Genomic DNA, 15,397 nt, shown 5'->3' with positions numbered 1-15,397 from the left:
CAAGATGAGTGACCCCAGCCATTATCAGTACTCTTCAGAGACTGTCTGCCTGATGTCAGTGGCCACATAGCCAGGACTTGTGATAGGCACCAACTGCTCATGTGACCATCCTTCACCCGCTCCCATGACTTCACGTGACCTTGATCGGGGAGAGGGCTAAGCTGGATCTACACCTTTCCCAAGGGTGACCTGCAGGTTAGCAAAGAGAAGGAGTGTCTTACACCTCATTTGGTGGAGGTTTATCCCCACCCCTTTACCCAAGTGTACAGGAGATGGGAAAAAGGGCTGACATGGACCCGGTGAGCCAATGGGTTCCTTTCTGTGCTGTACTACTTAACTACAATTACAATTTAAAGGTTTAAAATAAGAATCACTTTTCTAAATAAAATTTGCATCAGCAAGTGCAAATATTAATGAATTTAACTGGCCAGTCAAATGGCATTTACAACTAGAGAAGTACTAATACAACATACTGATGTAATATTAAAGAGATGACTAATTATAGGGTCATGAACAACTTAGTACTTTGTTAATTCTACTATTTTGAGGCGTCAATATCTTATTAGCACATAATGCATCATGTTATAACAAGGCAAAGTTATGATTTCCATTTATAAAATTACCAAAACATCCCTATTTTACCTCTAAATGATGTATGAATTCTGGGCAGGGCAGAACAGTCCAGGAAACAAACTACAAAATAATATAACTTTATCTTTCTACTATTTATGTTTTTTATAGAATTTTAAAAAATCGTACGACACAGCTTTATAATTACTTGTCCTGGCAAAAAACAAAGAAAGGAAATCAATGAATGCCCAGGTTCTTGTTACACATGAATGAAAAATGAGAACAGAATTATTTTGATTCTAAAAAAAAATCACACCTTTATAAAAGAAGATGCAACGAAGATTACTGCAAATCTGATTAAACAACTTAAAACAAAGACTAGATCCAATGTGTAAAGTTGCACATGCAACAGCAAACATACCAAAGATGATCTGCTCCATGTAGGTGGTCTCCGTACAGGCGTTGGGGAACATGACTGTGTTTGTCTATGAGAAAACACAGTAAAATAGCAGCAGGTTAAAATGTACTCAACACAGTCATGAGAATGGAGAGTGACTACATGAAATTCCCTTTTAATATGGTTGTGTTTAAAGAAGTCCCACATGGTAAACAAACAGCTTATAAACATTTTGTTAGTAAGTTGCTAACTTACAGAAAAAGAGGTGGAAGTCAAGTAAGTCCAGTTATCCATATATTAAATGAAAGACAATTGATTATTTTCCGTTAAAAACAGTTGTAAATTCTTGCAAAAGTTATCTTTTTGTATTTACCATGTAGAACACAATTATAGGAATAACTTCATGAAATATTGTTCAAGAGCATATCTTAGATTAGCACATAAAACATTTTTATCAACAAGACATCAAACCCAGACAAATTCGCATCATTCCTTTTCCCAAACCTTTTTATTGTTGTAAATCTGTGGGAAATTCCTATAAAAGGCATTTGAAAATGCTATAAATATAAATTCAAAGTACAAAGTAAATTTATCAAAGTAGATACATGTCACCATATACAACCCTGAGATTTGTTTTCTTGTGGGCATACACAGTAAATTGAAGAAACACAATAGAAAGACCGAACCCAACAGGATAGACAAACAACCACTATGCAATGGACTACAAACTGTGTAAGTACAGAAGAGAAAACAAAGAAACAAACAAATAATCAAGCAATAAATATAGAGAACGTGAGATGAAGAGTCCTTGAAAGTGAGTCCATAGGTTGTGGGAACATTTCAGTGATGGGGTGAGTGAAGTTGAGCGAAGTTATCCCCTCTGGTTCAAGAGCCTTATGCTTGAGGAGTAATAATTGTTCCTGAAACTGGTGTGTGGGTCCTGAGGCTTCTAAACCTTCTTCCTAATAGCAGCAGTGCAGGGGCATATCTATGGAAAATAGTGCCTGTGGCAAGCACTGAAGTTGCGCCCCTGTCCAAACATCTGACACCCACCTTTTAGATAACTTTACCATAATACCAGCTCAAAAATACAAGTCAAGCTCGTTAATCTTTTAATTAACAAATTATGGCACTACATGAAAATTATAACTGCATCTTCCTTGCTTTCACTGATGCAAATTGGTCTGTGATGTGATCAAAGTCCGTTTTTTCAGTTTCTTTTTCTACACTCAGCAGAGCAAAATCACAGAGTCTACCTTGACCCATGGAGGCTCTAAAATATTAGTTTTAACTTGCTGAATGAACTCTCACAGCTGGCGATGGAAACTGTGATGGTTAGCATTATCTGAATAGCAATGCGAAGATTGGGGAAGAAGCTCTCATCTCCATACTGAACAATAAATTCAAGAAGCTGTTCAGGTCTTGATATTTTCATGTTGACCTGCCTTGATAGCAACATTCTGCAATCCAAAATTTCTTCATATAGCTGCTGTCCGTCAATATCAGAGCTGTACAATTCGCCCAAATTTTCACACTTCTTTAGGTCATTACTGTCAGCACCGTAACACAGTCCCTCGACATCGAGAAGGAACCCAAACTTGGTGTCAGTGTCGTGCAAACAAGAGAATCTTTCGTCCATTTTTCTGAAGACGGTCGAGTGTTCCCTTCATGACTCTTTCCTCTTCCTCCTTAGCTGTTAACCCAGCGTTTCTCAAGTTCTCATCAGCTATTCGTTTCTTTCGTCTCTGACATCTTTCAACTTCAATATTCCATTCTTGACAGAGACCGACTCCCTCTTCGAGTGACTCACTGACCAACACTTCTCTTTCATCATAAAAATGATCTCGGAGGGCTTTCATATCCAAGGCAGCATCGTGGAAGTTCATGCTAGGATCCTGCAGCCTCTTTTGAATATGATCAATGCGAATGAGAACTTTGTTCCAAGATCCGAGCAAAATTAGAAAATCGTAACTCAACTTGCGGTTGTACAGCTGCCTTGCATCACTTCTTGTTTCACTGGTCTCGTCTTCACTGTCTATCAAGTCCTGGAGAACTTGAAGTATCTCCTCAAGGTACTTGTTGACGGGCTTCACTGCTTCTGTCCTTGCACTCCACCTGGTTTCAGACTCTGACTTAACAACCACAGGCACGGCGTTTTTGAGTTGTTCCCAGTGCTGTGTTGAACAAGAGAAAAACACGTAGAGAGCTTCGATGGTTCCAAAAAACGTGACCATCATTGTATCCTGCTTGGCTGCATGGACACCCACCAAGTTCAGTGAGTGATTGTCACAATTCACAAACACTGCCAGGTTGTTTTTCTCACTTACTCTTTGCTGAACACCACTTCTTTGTCCAGCCATCACAGCAGCGTTGTCATAGCATTGTGACCGACAATCTTGCAGCTCCATTTCGTCCTTCTCTAGCTGTTTCAAGATGTCTTCACCAAGCTCTCAGCATCCCTCTGCCTTATCTGGATAAAACCAAGGAAGGAATCTCTAACACGGACTGCTTTCCTCTCAAAATCAACTTCCACATACCTCACTACTTCTGACATCTGTTCACTCCTGATCAGGAGTCGAGTCAAACATGAGACCATAGTACTTGGCTTTACGAATGCTTCTCAGTAAACTCTGGTGAACAGTGGATGCCATCATGTGGATGAATTGGTTCTGGACACCCGGTGAAAGATAAGACATGGATCCAGGATGACTTTACAAATGAGTGAGGTGTTCTTTTATGACAGGGTCAAAGATGGCCAGAAGTTTCAGTAAGCCAAGGAAATCTCCCACATTGGAGTCATCATCTAACTGAAGTGACTGTGCGTCCTCGCAAAGTCAGGTTCTGAGTTGCAAGGAATTTTATGCAGTGAAGTATTCTCGCCAAGATATCACGCCAGTCCTTCAGCTCTAGTTTCCTTCTTCTTCGTGAAGAAACATTTCATGGTCTTCTTACACAATGCTCTGAAATAAGACCATCCGAGTGCTTCTCACCCATGATAATCAAAGACAGATCATACATCTGAAGAAAATTCTTTTTTCACTATCTGAGGATGACTTATCTGACTTCAATAGAAACCGCTCAGTGGCGCCGCCCTTCAAGTGGCTCCCAGGGCACGTGCCATACCTGCCATACCTTAGATACGCCACTGCAGCAATGAGAAGAGAACATGGCCTGGATGGTGGGGGTCTTTAATGATAGATGCTGCTTTCCTGCAATAAGCACTCTACGTAGATGAGCTGAATGGTGGGGAGGGCTTTATCCATGATGGACTGGGCAATATCCACTACTTCTTGGAGGATTTTCCATTCAAGGGCATTGATGTTTCCATACCAGGTTGTGATGCAACCAGTCAATATACTTTCCACCGCACATCGATAAAAGTTTGTCAAAGTTTTAGACATCATGTTAAATCTTCGCAAACTTCTAAGGAAGTAGAGGTACTGCTGTGTGTCCTTTATAATTGCACTTACGCGCTGGGCCCAAGACAGATCCTCTGAAATTATAACACTGAAGAATTTAAAGTTGCTGACCCTCTCTGCCTCTGATTTCCCCCAACGAGGATTGGCTTGTGGACCTCTGGTTTCTTCCTCCTGTAGTCAATAATCAGCTCCTTGGGCTTGTTATCATTGACTGAGAGGTTGTTGTTGTGGTACCACTCAACCAGGTTTTCAATCTCCCTCCTATATGCTGATTTATCACCACCTTTGATTTGGTCAATAACAGTAAACCTAAATGTGGCATCGGATCAGACCTAAGCATGACAGTTATAAATATAATGTGAGGAGAGCATACAGCCTTGTGGTACACCTGTACTGATGGAAATTGTGGTGATGTTATTGCCAAACCAAACCAGCAGGGTCTGCAAGTGAGGAAATTGAGAATCCCATTGGACAAGGAGGTATTGAGGCCAAAGTCTTGAAGCTTAGTGATTCGTTTTGAGAGGATGATAATGCTTAATGCTGAATTGTAGTTCATAAAGAGCACCCTGATGTATGCATCTTTGCTGTCCAGATGTTCCAGGGTTGAGTGAGTTATACAGCACTCCAAACACTAGAAAGTTGTCTGAACAGTTTTTAGTCATCATGAAGAAAATACCACTTTGATTCCATGAACTTTATAAAAACCTGATTCCAAAGATGGCTGGAAAAGCCATTAGGGAGGCTGTAGTGAACTTGCACAACACCAAAATATTGAATCACTATTACTTATCAATAAATGAATTCAAATCCTTAAAGTATTGCATTAGAGTCAGGAGTGTAGCAGTAAAGAACTGCAATGATAAACTAACAAATTCCTGCATAATGCCAAAAATTGCTTTTACAGATGGATTCTAAAAAGTCAAAAGTGCTAAAAGATCAACTGAACTGAAAATCATCCGGTAAGAATATGTTCAGGTGGAACACTTTTTTTTGCTGATTTCAAACTCTTTCGTTAAATCCACCTCTAAAAGCCCTTTTAATTACAAATATAATACAGAAAATATAAATGTAATGGCCTCTCTGTAACGTTTCACTGCTAAGGCTAAGGTAACGCTTTCTCAGTAGCAGCAATGTTTGGGTTATGACTATAGATAATGGGGCATGTTAGCCATTGAGCAGGATGCTGTTCTTTCTTGTGGGTCTGGGAGAGGGATTTCACGGTCTTTTGTCAGGGAGCAATGAAGAGAGAGGATGCGAAAGGAGAGAGTTGGTAGACCACGGGATGAAGTAGGCTGCGGAGTGTGGGTCCGAGGGTTGGCTATGCTTGGAGGTCGACGGGAACATATGGACGGCACTGTGAGCTCCAACGTTTGCACATTAGACTGTTTCATGAGAGTGGGTCCTTTTCTTTTTGCTTCTTTACTAACCATATAGTCAAATTAAGAATTATAAAGCTCAATCATTTAATCGCATACTGTGTACTGTTTGGTAATTTGTGGTACTGATTTGTAAATGGGGACACATCGCACAGCATCCACCTAAACGAGATTTCTTAAGTTTGGCTGGGCTGGGAGCTATCACCCCCTATATTAAGCTGCTAGCCGAAATAAGGGTTACATAAAATAAACACAGTTTTAAACAATATACAAAAGAAAAAACAAACAGAAAAATATGCTAAGAGTAATGCTGGGTCAGAACAAGGAGCAGGAAGTAGGGTGAGAGGAGGAGGCAGCCTAGGCACATTTACTGATCTCACTTTTGGATTCCAACATGACTGATATCAATATGATTGAGGAATAGATGGGCCTCAAGCATCAGAGCAAACTTTTGGTTGAGCAACTTCAGCTGAAGTGGATGACTTCAGGTTGCCCATCATAAGTGAATGGGTCACTTTCGCTACACTGTCCCAGCCTCCATGATTATGTCAGCCATTGAAAACAAGTGCAAATGTGCTTGTGACAGGCCCCACAACACCCACTTGTGCTACCTTAGGACATATTCTCTTTAAAGCCTAAGTTGAAGTAACGGTTCCTGCTCCTGCCTTCAACCCAACACACACACACACACACACACACACACACACACACACACGCACACAAACAAACCATGCAGCAAACCTTATTCAGTGTTGACCTTAATAGAAACACCCTGCTTTTCAACTCCATCATCCCCCAAAACTTCTAGACTCCCACTGCCCTGTTAAATTGCTTTTCAGGCATAAAAGTTCTGAAGTTTGCAGTATTAAAAGTATTGAAAAACTCATCCTTTCAAGTACAGTTTTCCCATCAACCACTCCTTATTGGGAACTACAATGTCTCAGAATTAGGGTATTAATTTTTGTGTTATACTCTCTATCAGGCCTTGTCCCTCCCTATCTTAATTTCCTTCAACCTTACAAATCTTCTCGCCAAATTCCTTGTACTCTTCAAAGTTGCTGGTGAACGCAGCAGGCCAGGCAGCATCTCTAGGAAGGGGTGCAGTCGACGTTTCAGGCCGAGACCCTTCGTCAGGACTAACTGAAGGAAGAGTGAGTAAGGGATTTGAAAGTTGGAGGGGGAGGAGGAGATCCAAAATGATAGGAGAAGACAGGAGGGGGAGGGATGGAGCCAAGAGCTGGACAGGTGATAGGCAAAAGGGATACGAGAGGATCATGGGACAGGAGGTCCGGGAAGAGAGACAAGGAGGGGGGGGCGACCCAGAGGATGGGCAAGAGGCATACTCAGAGGGACAGAGGGAGAAAAAGGAGAGTGAGAGAAAGAACGTGTGCACAAAAATAAGCAACAGATGGGGCACGAGGGGGAGGCCTGATGGCATGAACATTGACTTCTCTAACTTCCGCTAGGCCCCACCTCCCCCTCGTACCCCATCTGTTACTCATTTTTATACACACATTCTTTCTCTCACTCTCCTTTTTCTCCCTCTGTCCCTCTGAATATACCTCTTGCCCATCCTCTGGGTCCCCCCGCCTTGTCTTTCTTCCCGGACCTCCTGTCCCATGATCCTCTCGTATCCCCTTTTGCCTATCACCTGTCCAGCTCTTGGCTCCATCCCTCCCCCTCCTGTCTTCTCCTATCATTTTGGATCTCCCCCTCCCCCTCCCACTTTCAAATCTCTTACTCACTCTTCCTTCAGTTAGTCCTGACGAAGGGTCTCGGCCTGAAACGTCAACTGCACCTCTTCCTACAGATGCTGCCTGGCCTGCTGCGTTCACCAGCAACTTTGATGTGTGTTGCTTGAATTTCCAGCATCTGCAGAATTCCTGTTGTTTTCCTTGTACTTTTCCAACCTTTTCCCCCACCATCAGGACGTCCTTCCTCGTAAGATCCACCCCTGCTTCTTAAAACACATTTCTATGACCAAGGTTTCTGCCATCTACCATGTATTCTCTCTTTAGCTTGCCAACTATTTTTGGTTATACCTCCATCAAATATTTTCAATGTGAAAGGTCTGACACAAACTCACACACAAGTTTTAAATGGTTGCATGCTCGGGTTCCAATGTAAAGGAGCTACTGAGTCAAAATGAGAGAAGCAAAACATAATAAACATCATTAAATTACTTCAGATAGGTCAGCTCAATATTGCTGCTGTCAGGTGGAGTACTAACATAACAGAAATCGTCTAAACACCCACATTCCTGAACTGACACAGGAGATAAGAAAATATATGGAGGAATCTGCCAACTTGCGTTCATACATCTCTTGATGGTGTGCGATCTGGGGCATAATCATCTGCTGACACTTGTTAATCAAAGGGTCCAAACATTAGAAACTGCTCTTGAGATAAACACAAGTACTTCACTGGACTTGCAAGCCTACATAATCAGCTGTATTTTTTTCATCATTTCACAAATGAAGATCAGGACTCTAATCCTAGTGCAAATGCTGGGGTGCTTTCACTGTGAAGATATCATATGCAGCAGTAGTTCTCAACCTTTTCTTGCTCATGGTCCACTTGTGACTTTCACTTACCTCTGTGGCCCCCATCCTCCATAGTCTCTGTTAGTTGCTAAAGTCTTTTTTTGGTCAATGTTACTAATTATTCAAACTACAGTCAATATGTATGTTTTAACAGGATATAGGTATTTCTATATGTTAAATATAATGTTACAGGTGTATATGAAAAATAAAACTATCTCAAAGCTCTAAATAGGATACTCTATTTATTTTATAATAGGCAGGAGGAGAAGATGGCAGCGCGCCGCATGTGCGCAGCTCTCCAGTGAAAAATGATGTCATATCTGTTAAATAGGGGCCATGGACAATTCTGATCTGATGGAGAATGGACGTGAAAGCACAGAGGAACATCTGGAGAAATTTCTGAAACGCTCGTCCGCTGCTGTCGTTACTGCGTGATCGGGAATTTTTTGGAGGGTAGGCCTCAAAATCCCCGGCCTTGCCTGCTTTTGGCGACCGAGAAGGAGGTCGAATCGTTCGGCAGAGATGCCGCTCAGTACTCGGTGTTCGGACAGCTGATTGGAGCTCAAAGTTTTCGGATGACTCAGAGTCGAATTGTGGTCGGCATGGCAGGGACAGTTTTTCTTCCTTCCTTCTCCCGCCTGCGTGAGATGTGTGACATTTGAGAAACTTTGAACTTTACTGTGCTCACGGACTTTCTTCATCAAGTTATGGTATTGTGCACTGTTTGTAACTATATGTATAGTTATGTGGTTTTGTCAGTTTTTTCAGTCTTGGTTTGTCCGGTGTTTTGTGTTATCACACTGGAGGAAATAATGTATCATTTCTTAATGCATGCATTACTAAATGACAATAAAAGTGGACTACGTGTCTTCATAATCTAATATAAAAATACACTTCCAACCAGTAACAACAAAGTGCTTAATATTGTTACTTTGGGTATTTAGTGAGATCCTTGTGACTAATGCAAAATAGCAAGTTTTTGAATATCTGGTTGCAAACTGGTTAAAGATAATCAAAGATCACCTCTCTTCGCAACATCAAGACAGCTACGAGCTTTTGATAGCAGGGAAGAGCTTGAATAAAACCACATTCAGCTCAACAAGAAGTGGAAATCCAATTAAAAACAACTTTGCTTTCTCCCAGAGCTATGGAAACCTATTTGGAATGTCACTAGTTTGCAGAAATTTTGCTTGCTGCTTTTGAATTTTGCTTGAGCTGTTATATCACTCTGCAGCTCAACAGACATTCTTGCAGTGTGGTGTCAACATCATTTACATTCACCCCCAATGGATCCACCAGCCAATCTGGAGTGTGCACGTCCAGCAGGTCTCTGAATGGAAATTCCACATCAGTGAGCAGTTGTTTCAAATGATCAAGATATGCAATCAGATCATCATCTTGCAATGCTACTTTAAGAGCGGCCAATGAAGGAGATTGCATGAACTCGTGCCGCCCAATATTGCTGCTGAAAAGCTTGAATTTTCCAAGGAAAATGGTAATAGCCTCTTTGCGCAATATAAGATTGCAATTTATTCCTTGTTTCTTTAACAAATTCTATATTCAAATATATCTGACAGATAAAATATGTCAGGCTTAGCAGTTATAATTTGTTCTCCAAGTTGCTTATCATTTAGAAATGCCACAATACTATCATGAAAAACAAATTGAATTCCCTTAGAGATTATTATTTTGCAGCACAGTTGAGAGCTGTGATATGTTGGTGCAACCCATCATATGATGCTCAATGGAAAAATATTGAGGAGGGGATAATTCCCATCCCCATACAGGCAACTTTGGCTGACAACAACCTACAAAGGTACATAAATACTATTGATAATCCATGGACTCCTAAAATATGGAAAACTATTATAAAAGAATATAAACTAGAGGGAGATATCGCGATTCTTAAATATCGTGCATATGACTCGGATTTTACGCCAAATAAACTGGATGCTAGGTTTAAGGATTGGACAGCTAAAGGAATAACAGTTCTTTGCAATATAATGAAAGAAGGAACACTGTTCAGTCTTGAAATGTTTTAAGAGAAACACTTATTAGAAAAGCAAGACTTTTATCGGTATCTACAGATGCGACAGTATGTTAGTTGGAGGGTTAAAAATGTAACCAAGGCAAATACGTTTGATAGAGCTATTTAGAAAAGCATATAATTCAGATAATGGTAGTAGAATCATTTCAAGCATGTATAAGGGTTTGTCAAATCTTAAAACACATTCGACTTCATACATTAAAACAAAATTGGAGAAGGAAGGAGGGATAATAATGTCTGAGGAAGAATGGACAATAATATGGAGGTATCAATGGAAGTGTACCAGTTCACAGAAATGGAGGGAGTTTGGATGGAAAAACTTGATAAGATATTTTATTACACCCTCTCAGAAATCCCATTATGATAGTAACCTCCCTATTTGCTGGAGAAATTGTGGAAATCAAAATGCAAACCATTATCATATTTTCTGGGATTGCCCCGTTATTAAAGACTATTGGAGTGGGATACACAATGCCCTACAAGACATCTTTAAATGTGAAATACCCTTAGCAAGTAAGACCAAATTCGTTTCAATCACTCCTTTCTACCCTCATGGTCAGATAAAACCTACCATGCTTGGAGGGAGAAGGGTCTAGTTTCTATTGAAGACCTGTACATAGAGGGACGGTTTGCAACATTTAGTCTGCTGAAAGAGAAATTTGAGCTGCCTCATTCGCACTTTTTTCGTTATTTGCAAATTAGACACTACATTCAATCTAAGATTTGTAATTTTGAAATCCTTCCAGGGAAACATATGTTCTTTGATATTTTAAAGAACCCTCCTGACTCCAGGCATCTAGTTTCTAAGTTTGTACGTTTGTTTGATAATTGCACTGTAGCGTCTACTGTGAAGATTAGAGACGCCTGGAGAGAGGAGTTCGGCAGTGAATTATCTGAAGCTGCCTGCGATAAGTGTTTTCCGGTTTAAAGTTGTCCACCGTCTCCATTACTCTAAACTTAAGATTGCACAGGATTTACCCTTCGGTCTCGCCACTGTGTGATAGATGCCAAGGGACGGAAGCCACGTTGTCACACACCTTTCGGTTTTTCCCATTACTGACTGGATTTTGGTCCAAAATATTCGACTGGTACTCGAAGGCCTATAAAAGATCCTTCCCCTTGGAAGCTGGTCTCGCTATATTTGGCTGCTCGTAATCTACTATTTGTTCCCCTGCAGCCATACAACAGTCTCTTATGCTGGGGATGATTGTTGCCAAAAGACTTATCTTGGTGGAATGGAAACCACCTTCTCCCCCTTCCTTTCGGAGATGGATGGCTGATATGATCTCAGTCATACAGATGGAGAAACTTAGGTTCTTGAGAACCAATTCAATTAAAAAATTTTTGGCTATCTGGGATCCATTTCTTGCCTACCTGGACAAGGCCGGGGGCGGATGAGCAATTTTCCCCCAGCTGATTTCTCACGGCTCTCATTTGAGATTTAATGTTGAGTATTTTTGAGCACTTTGTACAATAGGCATCCCTCTACTGTTATGTATTTTTTGCTTATTTCTTTTTTATACATGTCTGAGTTGGTATGTTTTTGTTGATTTTGTTTTTTTTTGGAAAATTTTGAAAATAAAGTATTTAAAAAAAGAAAGTAAGACCATATATTTTGGGTATGTACCTCAAGAATGGTTGAAAAGAGATAAATATTTAATGAATGTACTGCCGGTGGCTGGTAAAAAGACTCTTACCAGGAAATGGTTATCACAGGAGAGCCCAACTTTAAATGTATGGATGGAAATTACAATGGACATTTACAAAATGGAGAAGATAACAGCATCTGTTAATCATAAGTTGGAACAATTTGATTCATACTGGGAAAAATGGTTCAACTAGATAACACATAGGCCTGATTTTATTCTCACAAATGAATGAATATGTTGTAAAAAAAATCACTCCCTACTTGTACATAGTTTTCTCCTTTTGCTTGTTCTTTCTTTCCTCTCTTTTCTATAGGTGTATACCTCAGATAAATACTATGTGGAGATCTGTGGCAAATATGATTATATGATATATATGTACAATATCTGAAATACTTCTTATGGAAATGTTTGATGATGAACTTCAATAAAAAAATTAACAAAAAAAAGGAAAACAAATTGAACTTCCTTTCAAAATACACTAAGTGACAGGGATTTAATGGCAGTTGTAGTGGTAGATAGTGATGCAGTGGTAGATTTCACACATTCTTGCCTCCCTGCAGTTTAGCTGTTTCTGGCAAGTGACCCTACTGCAGTGCCTGCAGTCTTCATGTCATGTTTTGTAAGTACAAACGTTTGTACTATAACACACACGAATCAGTGAAAGGTACTGAATTGGTCTCCTGCTGCTGAAAGCCCCACCTAATCTGCAAACTGTGATTTGGGGGCAGTTGTGGAGCCAACCCATGCAAAATGTGAATGGCGTTATGTGTGTGGTTAAGCAGGAGCAGAGACAACGACTGACGTGCTGCATCGCCAACCTCCCCCACCCTCACACAAACACACACACACACACGCAAAGTTGTTTTCTGCCTTATTTGCATCATCCAGCATATTTTCCCTATTCATTTCATTCAGGATTCCAATTAAATTATGTATAATTACTTTTTTATTTATATATTTTAGTAACATTTCATTAAAACAGTAAACTTATTATTGTCCATTCAGAACTCGTTACCCCAATTTTTTTGTTTTTTAGTTGTGGCCCCTGTAAAATCCAGCATGGCCAATATTGAAAACCACTGATTTACAAGTTCAGCTGTTTTTGGAAACAGTGGGGACTATCAATTCCTTTGTTATGTCAAAATCCAGGAGGCCATATTACAATTACTATTTTCTGAAAATATTATTTCAGCAACAATAAGCAAGTATCTATTTTAATTGTTTGAGTATGGGAGAGTCTAAAAAACACAAAATCTGATTCACAGTGGTAATGGCTATAATATTTCCTTAACATGAAAGCTAGGTCACTAAAATGCAATCACAAAATATTTCTGTAATTCAAAATTAATTGTAATAATTACTTAGACTTCATTCGGCAGTATCTTAATGCAAATTAAATATTAAGAAGTCCAGAAATTTGAAATCATCTGCTATGTGATATATGTCATGAAACTATTTTTATTCAGAAATACTGTTTTTCCTTGCTAATACTTACAGGCTATACAAAACAGTGTTGGCAGAGGCAAAAGAAACAGACAGGCAAGTCTGATTCTGACCTCTGAGAGGTATAAAATTGTGGAGATTATTAATTGGAGATTTCTATTATCTAAGACCATATGCTATGGACTTCATCCAGAATCACATAATGTGATCCTCAAGGGAAGGCAACAAGACCAATGAAAGAATGATGCCAGGGCATAAGCTCTTCCCTAATAAAAAACGAATGTGACTGATTCATTACTGTTGGTCCGTGGACAATCCCAATAGTCATATTATCTGATTTTAAGTCCACAGGTTTACCAAAGGCTCATAAGAAAAACATAATTAGTGCATTCCTGACGAAGGGTCTCGGCCCGAAATGTCAACTGTACTTCTTCTTATAGATGCTGCCTGGCCTGCTGTGTTCCACCAGCATTTTGTGTGTGTTGCTAATGCATTCAATACTGTATGACAACAAACAACTATTGAAGTTTCTGTAACATTTTGTTTGCAAAAAGAACAAACTATCTCCTCAGTAGCTCTTCGATTAATTTCTGTCAATTCAAGAATGTCTATGAATGGGCTAGAATAATAGGCCCTCTAGGGTAAGTTACAAAGAATGACTAGAGGCGAAAACTGCCATCTCCTATGAAAGGCAGCTTGACCCACAGAGTATTTCCAATGATTTCTGTTTCATCTTAATCAGTCTGGTTGAAAGTAACAATGTGATCAGGCAAGTAATCTACTTCAGATATGCTGTACATGGAATTGAAATGTGATGCTCAGAATACTCACTCTGTGCAAATTTTGTTCTGTTTGTAAAATTTGTGCCTTGCTGTGAACAACCGTGAGATGTATTTTGCCATTTCAATGTCATCCTGAGGGTTAAAGAGAAACAAATTAATATTGCAATTACAATTATCACTTCACTCCACCTGTAGGTTTAAAAATACTTTGTATATGCTCTGTTAGGAATATATTTAACATCATTAAGTTTGAAATATTAACAATCCAGTGAATTTCACAACAGAAACAATGAATATATTAATAATTTTTCATGTTAGAAAATATCAAGTCGAGTTGTTGTAGTGAGCTTCTTCAGGGTCAGTCAGTCAGTCAGTGGGTGCCATCCCAAATCCGGGATTGGCAGCTATGCACCTCCATCTTCTTCGATCTTGAGACAGCACCGAGTACAGCCTCTCCTCCAGTTTGTTCTCGCTGGCCACCTTGACACCGCCCACCGCCGCCCCCACCGAACCCGAGTCCGAGGCCGTGTTGGCCTCCAGCCGCGGCCGCTTCTTCGAGCTCAGCCCTTCATTAGGCGGAGGCCTTGGGCAGGTCCAGGCACACAGTGCAGCGCCCAGCTTCATCATGTCTCTTCTAACTAGGTGCATAGCATTCCTCAGGGTACCTTGTTTTAAATTAACACCATGGAAAAGTGAGAAGATGTAGCAGACTGCTCGCCTTTAGAGGAACATCTGAAATTTTCCTCTTTTCTAACACCTCGCAGCAGCTAACCGACCAATAAACTATACCTGTAGAACATATACATTTCCTTAGCTGCCTGGTACACCCAAGGAGCAAAAGGGCTGAATTATAATGTGGAATCTCAGTGCTGCTCCTGTTAAATGGACAGTGTTTTCCTCACTCCAAATCCTACAGCTGCACCAATGATATCAGAGTGTTTTTTTAAACTAGAGTTGCCACTGCAGAAGTGAAAAAGGGTCATAAGAGAAGGGCTGGGTATAGAAATTATGCCTGATGCCCAAGGATTACTCATAGAAGATAGGGTCTTGTCGAATTTCTGAAGTAATGTGAAATAACTTAAAGATAATCATCATATTTCTCTTCAGGTTATCAATTTTCAATTGCAAAATGCTGGAAAAAAGGTATTATGTAATTGAATTACTGGCTACA

The 15,397-nt window shown here is 40.0% G+C and overlaps 1 protein-coding gene across 3 annotated transcripts in view; it reads right to left on the bottom strand.

Moving 5' to 3' along the window:
- Positions 1-15,397, bottom strand: part of LOC140201287 (tyrosine-protein phosphatase non-receptor type 14-like) — a 262,679-nt gene that overhangs the window by 33,060 nt on the left and 214,222 nt on the right. For all 3 annotated transcript variants that reach the window (XM_072265142.1, XM_072265141.1, XM_072265143.1), the window contains 2 exons: positions 14,276-14,358; positions 992-1,055 (listed from right to left, as the gene is read on the bottom strand). In XM_072265142.1, coding sequence (XP_072121243.1) covers positions 992-1,055; positions 14,276-14,358 — 147 coding nt within the window. The remainder of the gene's footprint in view (positions 1-991; positions 1,056-14,275; positions 14,359-15,397) is intronic.

Source organism: Mobula birostris, chromosome 8 (genome assembly GCF_030028105.1).
Source record: "Mobula birostris isolate sMobBir1 chromosome 8, sMobBir1.hap1, whole genome shotgun sequence".
NCBI lineage: Eukaryota > Metazoa > Chordata > Chondrichthyes > Myliobatiformes > Myliobatidae > Mobula > Mobula birostris.
This window is presented reverse-complemented; position numbering and strand designations above follow the sequence as displayed.